This window comes from Cebidichthys violaceus, unplaced genomic scaffold, assembly GCF_023349555.1.
Source record: "Cebidichthys violaceus isolate CVI_PGR_0920_01 unplaced genomic scaffold, fCebVio1.0.p SCAF_4, whole genome shotgun sequence".
In the NCBI taxonomy this organism is placed as follows: Eukaryota; Metazoa; Chordata; class Actinopteri; order Perciformes; family Stichaeidae; genus Cebidichthys; species Cebidichthys violaceus.
Window position 1 is genome coordinate 5,279,780 of NW_027176594.1, and position 7,250 is coordinate 5,287,029.

The 7,250-nt window shown below is 40.1% G+C and overlaps 1 protein-coding gene across 5 annotated transcripts in view; it reads left to right on the forward strand.

Moving 5' to 3' along the window:
- The window catches only part of inpp4b (inositol polyphosphate-4-phosphatase type II B), a 135,526-nt gene that overhangs the window by 77,809 nt on the left and 50,467 nt on the right, over positions 1-7,250 (forward strand). For all 5 annotated transcript variants that reach the window (XM_068727807.1, XM_068727808.1, XM_068727811.1 and 2 more), the window contains 2 exons: positions 254-323; positions 3,717-3,864. In XM_068727807.1, the coding sequence (XP_068583908.1) occupies positions 254-323; positions 3,717-3,864 (218 nt within the window). The remainder of the gene's footprint in view (positions 1-253; positions 324-3,716; positions 3,865-7,250) is intronic.

A 7,250-nucleotide genomic window follows, 5' to 3' on the forward strand; every position in this document is an offset into this window, starting at 1 on the left:
AATTGGCATTATGGAATTGATGCAAACAACAGCCCAAAAATGTCATACATGAAACCATCCATGCATCATATGTAGTTATTATGTACTAATTTGTGCAGGTTTTAAGTTTCATGTTTTATTTCAGTTAAATGGGTTTGGTCTCCATTGTACCTCATAAGTAATAGTCATGATTAAAGCCCTCCTAGTCAAGAGAAAAATATTATTATGATATAAATATTTTCTGTTTCTCTCCTTCTGTTCTTTTCCTTTCCAGTGTCCCTTGGTTTGTGAGTCTGCGTCCCATGCCTGCATCGACCGGGAAAATAACCCACAGACGGGTCCAGGTATGATTTACAACTTGAACACTTGTAACTTCACTTATTGCTGAATGATGTGGCAATCAAAGAAAGGAAAAGAAAGAAACATGTGGTCTCTCATTTTCTTTTCTTTCTATTCCTTTTTTTTCTTTGTGCACTTGAAATAAAAGAAGTTATTTTTAAAGGAGACAAATGGCAAAAAAGCATTCTCTGTCATGGCCTCAAAGGAAGGCTTGAAATCATTCACCTAGATGTTATTGAAATATAGCATAGTGCTAATTAGCATCTCACTTTATTAAAACGTCCTTTAATGTTGATCTGTATCAAGGTGACTTTTTCCATTACCAAGATCTCTGTGATATCGTATTTGATTAAAGAATTTGTATTTGTATTATTATTTTTAAAAAGGAGACCCCGAGGTAAACCCTCTTGGTTCTTTGTGGACTAACTGAAGACAAGCTAAGGATGCCATGCTAGCTATGTGAGATTAAGAAATAAAGCTATCTCTCACTAGTAGCTAAAGAGAGAATTGTTGAGAGGAAATGAAAGACATGTAGACAGAAAAGGGGTAGACTTAAAAAGGTCACGAGTCCTACTGTGTTGAAACTTCACAGCTCTTCTTCAGAGGACACTTTTCACACGTTTCACCCCATGCATTCGTTTGTTCAACACATCAATTTTCTCTTTTATGCAAATTCCCACTACTTCCTTAAGCTTCCCAGCCGCCCCACGCCTGTTGTCATGGTGTCATTGTCATTTACTGTTTCTACGGAGATTAGTTAGTGAACTGAAGCCATGTTTGGAGCTGCACATCTGCAGCCCGTCAAAGCAATACCCTCCCTGCAGACCCCGCCAGATTGAGTAATGCAATTTCGTCTTCCACTTTTATTACCTTTCAAAATGTGCATGCAGAGAGCAGGGAGAGCGGGGAGCCCACACACAGCATGTCTCAGGAAGTAATTTTCTTAAGAGGTGTCGGAAAGAAAAAACAGAAGCACCTGATTGGTGGTCAGATTAGTGTGATGGCAAGGAGGAGTTCAGGGGTTAATCTGCTTCTCTGGCGGAGGTGGAAGTCAGCAACTGTCGCTCTTCCGATTAAGGTCATGCCTTCAAACCCCTTCTCTCCATGTGGCCCTTGCTCCCCATTTATTTTTGTGATCAATTTCACTTTCTCTAATCCCCATGCCAACAATGTCTCAGTATCCCATTTAATTTAGTTGCAGTTATGAATCCTTTCTGGGGTGATTCCAGGCTTAACCTTAATCATCATTAATTTTAACATCAACTTCAGCAGCGCAGAAAAATAATAATAAGCCTCTCTACAGCATTTGGCGAACAGTTATTGTCCTTCGGAGAAGCTCTGATTGTCTGTATGTACCTGGGTTTATAGTGTATCCACACAATGTTGTTTGCGTATTATGATGTAACAAACAAAAACAAATTAGCCTTTTTAACAATGTATCTTCAAACATTATATAGATATTTTGATGCTTAACATGTATTTAACAGTAAACAAATATATGTGCAAAACAGTGATAGAAACACCTATGGTGAAGAAGTGTCTTAAGATGTTCTCTGTTATGCTATTATATGGTGCTTAAATTATACTGTGCTCATCTTGGTTACTGTATGTTGCTATTAGTTTGTCTAATTTAAACTCATCAACTGCATAGTTTCCACCTTTATAAATATTGTGGGAAAATTTAGTGTTTCCTATTAATAACCTAGACTGTGGCGACTGACCATAGGCCCACCATTTTTTTCTGCCACAGTTTCATAATGAACCAAAAATATTTTCACACTTCTCAACGGGTGGTCTGGCTGGCCCTCGCTGGGCGCAGCAACCGGCTCTAGTTGGTCTTGGAAAGGTCCCTGCATGAAAGTGGCTCGCGGCTTCAGCTTTGCAGCTTCCCGGGGCAGTGGTCCGCCTTCTCTCCCCGTGGGGCTCCTGGCGCGACTGTCAACCAAGGCGGACTGACCTCTGGGGGGTTGCCGAAATCAGCAGCCATGTCGGCACCCCCCCCAGACCTGTCTTGAAACACAGGCCCTGTTTCGTTCACCTTGCTTTGAGGGTGTGACTTTTTTTGCCGTGTCATCCTCACCACTTATACCATGTGTTTATGATTAAATGATTTACTTGAGCACGAGTAAAAGTTCTGCATTTAAAATTTTAATTAAAAGTACAAAAGTGTTAGCATCAAAATATACTTCTGATCTGAGAATTAAAGTACTCACTATGCAGAATGGCACATTTCAGAATGAGATATATTATATCATTAGAATACTTTCCACAAGCCGGTTTTGCCGTTTGCGTTGAAATGTTTGCCCAAAATTAACCAGCGTTTTTGAAACACAATTGAGGTAGTTGTTAAAACCAGCCAGTAAGCACACTTCTTGACATTGCTTCGTATATTAAAATCCTCTTACAACATAAGAACTCTCACTGTTGTTCACATTCTTGAAACAATCTGCATTGGAGTGCATCACTGAAATTAAACACTCAAAGACAAATGTCATAGCACCACCAGGAGTAATGACTCGGTCAATTGGACAGATGACTTTGGAAAGAGGAAAATGTGGGGTCAGATCAGGGTACAGTTCAGTGTGAAGGGTTCGGTAGGGCGAGCGTTCTCTGTGCTGTCAACATGAGCAGAAGTGTGGCTTCTGCTCATGAATGAGTTCCAGTGAAAACATTTTACTGGTGCCATGAATGTTTGACTGCCTACAGCAAGATTGTAGAAGTTTTACCCCGGGTGCTTCAGCTCCGACTCATTGAGTGACTTCCTTTATGACTGCAGCTCTGGAAACGGAAAGGAGTGGTAAACACTGTTCAAGGCACAGCTTTCTTGCCCTTTGCTGCCAGCATGCAGATAAGAGCATTAGAGCTGTTTTTTCGTTTTCCAGGCTTCGATTGATGCTATTAGCCACTCTCTGCAAAAATGAAGAAGATGGTGCTGAATCTGAATAGGTTTTAATGGGTGGTGGGGTTAGCAAGAAGAGTTCCAAAGTGAGTCAAGTCTCTCTGACCGACCGTTGTACAATAAACAAGCAATTAAAATGGAAATGGCAGAAAAACGATGCACAGGACAAGGTCTCACTATTTCAGTCAGTATTCTAGTCTGCTGTGCTGCCACTGAAGTAGAAAGAGAGAAAGAAAAAGGGCCTTGGAAGATGATAAACACCTTATCTTCAGCAGACACAGTTATTGATTATTGAATTGAATTTGTGCATCATACATCATGTGACTCTTGAAGAGTTTCTGTCTGTACCTTCCTTAAGGGTTCCAGCTGTCAAAGTTGGTTTAGATCTTAGAATTTCAAAAGTTAAAATTATCTTTGATGAGAATGTGTTGTATTTTCTGCTGTGTCAGATGGTTCAATATACCTTTCTTCCTTCCCTTTGTCTCCCTCTCTCCCTCAGTGTTCAAGAACCCAATATGCAAGGTGTACAGATTTCAAACAGTGGACAGCAAGTGGATGCTTGTGCGAGAACAAATGGAGGAGTGCACGTTGTCCTTTAGCATCCCCAAGCAGCTGCTCTCACTGTATATTCAGGAGGACATGAGCAGGTAAGTCACTCTGAGCTCCTACTGTTGATCCAGTGGAGTCACTGCCAGCTTTCTCATTGCATCAGAAAGCCCATTTTCTTGTTTGCATCAACTAACCAGCCAATGAAGAACAATCAAAAGTTCAAAGTAAAACTCCAACCCGGTGTTACCTCATAATGTGTACAGTAAGTGTGTGTAGTTTCTAGATCGTCGTTCCCGACCCAGTTCATCGTAAGTGATTGTTTAAAAGTTCCGCCTGTATTTGGAGAGGCGTGAATTATTCAGATCTGTTTAACACTTCAAACGAGGCTGCTATGCTCATGTATCCAGAACACGACTAACTTTGTCTCTGTCAAACACACACTCGTGCTTCTCCTGGTCCTCTCATAAAGCATTGAAAGAAGGCTCTTTGAACATCCTGCCACAGGTGCTGAATAGGACAAAAAACTCCTTAAGATTTCACTCCTGGTTAATTCTGTGACACAGATTAATACTACAGGTCCCTTAATTATGGGGGCAGTAAACGCTCCTTGATCAGCCATTGTTTCAGAAATACAACAGAGAAGCAACTGGTGTATCTGTCAACAGCGCATCCAAACAAACTCAGGAAGTCAAGTTAGTAATTGGCCTTTTTACCGTCATGTCATGAGCAATTAGGCTCTGACTGTATGCTGTGCACGGTGCAAGTAGTTTTTCACACAATGGCAGGTTTAAGTAAAGTTGTTTACATTGCCGAGTAGGCTGCAACCCTTTATCCAACAGTTCACTTTGGCGTCTCCTTCTTGATCTATTACTCCCCTAGAATATAAAACTGCTACATTGTTTTAGCACATATACAACTCCTTTAAAACAGAGCTCAAGAACATTACTGCAATTAAAGTCCAGTCCAGTTGATAGTCTGTGAGCATACTGTGTGAGAATGAGGACAGGTGGATGATGTTTCACCGCTCTTTGAGTGTGCACTCGTAATTAGATCCCGTGGTCCCTTCCTTCAGGCTCGACCAGTGTTTGTCAAGGCAGATCATTCTTCACCTGGCCTGTTGTCCGTGGCAACCTCTTCTCATATATAACGCACAAAGGCGTCCATATACATACACGCACACACAGCTTCAGATGATTTATCTATACCTCCTTTAAAACAAAGAATTAAAAGGCGAAATCCCCTCCTTTCGATGGACCACGATAGGACCATGATCCCAATGAATTATACATATGATGCTTGTCAATTTAAAAGATGGTTTTTACACACATCGCTTCTGTATAGGCATAAAAAGATGCAATCAGAGACTTTGACGAAGCGTTCGTGGGAGAATAGCTTGATTTGTAATCACAGTGTGCAGTCTAAAGGATCATGAAGAGTTCAAGGACACAATCACATGCTAAAATATACCCACAAGTGTGTTTAAACCCTCCGCCACACACATGCACATAGAAACAATCACACAGCCATTATTGACCGATTGACTAGACAAGCTTTGCTATCAGTTTACCTGATGGGTTCACATTCCTAGACCATGGTTCCCACTTTCTCAGTTTACCCTACTTTCTGTTTAAATAGAAGAAGATCTGCTCTGCAGAATCACAAATACATTTAGAGGACAATTATAGAATATTTATTAAATCTCTTATCTGTACAATGCAGCTCATGAGCACACAGCAGGCTCCCAACCATGACTACCATATAGAATGTTTGTTCATTAATAGGCATGTGTACCGTATCTCCAGCTTGGTCGCTTAAGCACCTCTCCTATAATCCTCTTTAAATGTTGTCTTTCTCCACGGTGCCTCTCCATTTAGCCGATTCTGTCAGCCAGCCTAACACTGTTGCTTGCGCGCTGTGTTTTTAAATGATTCAGTTAGTGCTGCGAAGTTGTGAGTGTAGCAGCGGATGGTGGGTGGCTTAGTTTGCTTCACCACTCTGTGATAGTCTTGGATATTTCTTCCATGTGTGTGCTCGCTTTGATGTCTACAGTCATGTATTAATCTATAATGCTGTGGCTCCTTGTAACATAAGATAATATAAGATAATTAATGCATGTATAGTAGTGTCAGTGTGTGGGTGTCGATTTAACCCCATTTGTTAAGAGCTGTCTGGTTTCTGATTAATGGAAAAAAAGACATGCCACCTTCTTTTCCTGTTAATAAATAAGTACAGTGATAATGTATCAAGATCATATCGGTGACATGTTGGAATCCGGCTTTATTGTTTCCAATTGTTCTCTACGTTCAAGATCAGTAATAATGACGTCAGTGCATGTTGGATGGGCCTGTTTTTTGTTTTTTTCCAGAACAAGCTGCAGTTTAGTACAAGAAGGTTTCATTGACCCCACACACAAAGCCCTTTGCGAATATATTAAAATGGCACTATAACGCACCATGAAATACAGGTGCCTAAATGACAACAAATGTATTCTGTTGTCCCAGTCAGCTGTCTTGTCATTGTTGTTCTTGATTATTGTCCATAAGCTAGTACCTGCTTAATGTTTTACTCAAGATAAATTACTAAACTGTGTCAGCTACTGTATGTCTTTTAAGCAAAACTTAATCATTGTTGTAGACTTTTTTCTTAAAATCTTGGTAATTCTATCCCCTCCCCTCTTCCATTCTTTCTTTTCTGTTCACCTATTTTTATTTGTTGTCCATTAAGTCATTTATTATATCCTCCAGGAGATAATGAGATCAGTCGTGTGTGTGTGTGTGTGTGTGTGTGTGTGTGTGTGTGTGTGTGTGTGTGTGTACGCCCATCCCTGTGTCTGTTCACGGCTAATCTGCATTTGATACTGCCAGAGACACAGTTATTCAAGTCTTTTCATTGGGCATCAACCTAATATTATACGTGTATTGTCTAAAAAGTAGACTTGAAGCCTAACATAACGCTTCAAGTGGCAGTTACGCACACGAGACAAAGCTGAGACGTGCGCCTGCACAGAGCTGGTGCAGACATCTGCATAGAAAGAAATGAGAGCATATCTGTTGCGAGTGAAAAACACTTCTGATGGTCGTTGCAGACACATTTGTCCGAGATTGAATGCACTTTTGGAGTTATCTCATACTTTCAAGCCCTTTTTTTCTTTCTCTCTTTCTACTTAAGTGGAACAAGCAGAAAGATATTGTTTGTTAAATGTGATTATTTGCAAAGTATTATCAGCCTCAGGAATATGTAACAAAAAACATATTTCCCACTGTCGACACTCGTCAGGCATAAATGACAAACAATAAACCGGCCTTAAGAGTATATATATTATACCAATATAACATATATATATATATATATATATATATATATATATATACATACAGTTGTGGTCAAAAGTTTACATACACTTGTAAAGAACATAATGTCATGGCTCTCTTGAGTTTCCAGTTATTTCTACAACTCTGATTTTTCTCTGATAGAGTGATTGGAA